At 43.8% G+C, this 720-nt stretch overlaps 1 protein-coding gene across 1 annotated transcript in view; it reads right to left on the bottom strand.

Annotated features, from left to right (window-relative positions):
* The window catches only part of LOC107613449 (periodic tryptophan protein 2 homolog), a gene marked incomplete in the record, with an annotated part of 4,966 nt that extends 4,532 nt beyond the window's left edge, over window positions 1–434 (bottom strand). Inside the window, 1 exon segment of the mRNA XM_016315452.2 lies at window positions 1–434. Coding sequence (XP_016170938.1) covers window positions 1–246 — 246 coding nt within the window.

The following is a 720-nucleotide window of genomic DNA, read 5'->3' as shown; positions in this document are numbered from 1 at the left end:
GCTGAGGTTGATGAAGTGGCAGCGGTTGCGGTCATCGACGGTTAAGAGAAAGGTGCCGTCGGGGGAGACGGCGATGCGGGAGATGTTGGAGGAAGACTGAGAAGGGAGGGTAGTGGTGTGGGACTTGAGGAGGTCGGTGACGGCAACTCTGTTACCGACGGGTGAGATTAGGAGAGTGTTGTTGGAGATTACGGTGTTGCCCCCTCTGTAGGGGGCTCCAAGAAGGTTCTGGAACCTGAAATTCATTATTTGGTGTTAGAGGTTTTAGAGATGAGAGGTGCTGCTTTTGAAACGCATCAACAGAGGCAACCACGCCAACCACTCCAGTCAAGTGCTCTTTCCCGCTCTCACGGCGGCTATTTTGTTATGTAATCAGGGTTTTGCAAGGGTTCGTGATGTAATGGATTATGGGCTTTAAGAAACATAGATATCAACTGAAATTTCGAAAACAAAAATATGAAACTTGTTCAGCTAAAAAAACATATGAAACTTTATGGTCATAATTTTTAATGTTAGGAACTTAGGATAAAGAGTAGTTGTGGTAGAGGCATTGCACCAATGGCTAATATGTTGGCCACATAAAAGTCATAAAAGAGTAGTACTCCTCTCTAATAATAATGTCTAAATTATTAGGAGGCAGTAATCATTCTAGATACACCTGCTTGTTTAAAATAGCAGTCTTAGCCATTAAATCAGCCGCTTTGTTTGCTGTTCGCTGGA

This window comes from Arachis ipaensis, chromosome B08 (genome assembly GCF_000816755.2).
Source record: "Arachis ipaensis cultivar K30076 chromosome B08, Araip1.1, whole genome shotgun sequence".
Lineage (NCBI taxonomy): Eukaryota > Viridiplantae > Streptophyta > Magnoliopsida > Fabales > Fabaceae > Arachis > Arachis ipaensis.
The sequence above is the reverse complement of the archived record's forward strand: the minus strand, read 5'-3'. Positions and strand labels throughout refer to the sequence as shown.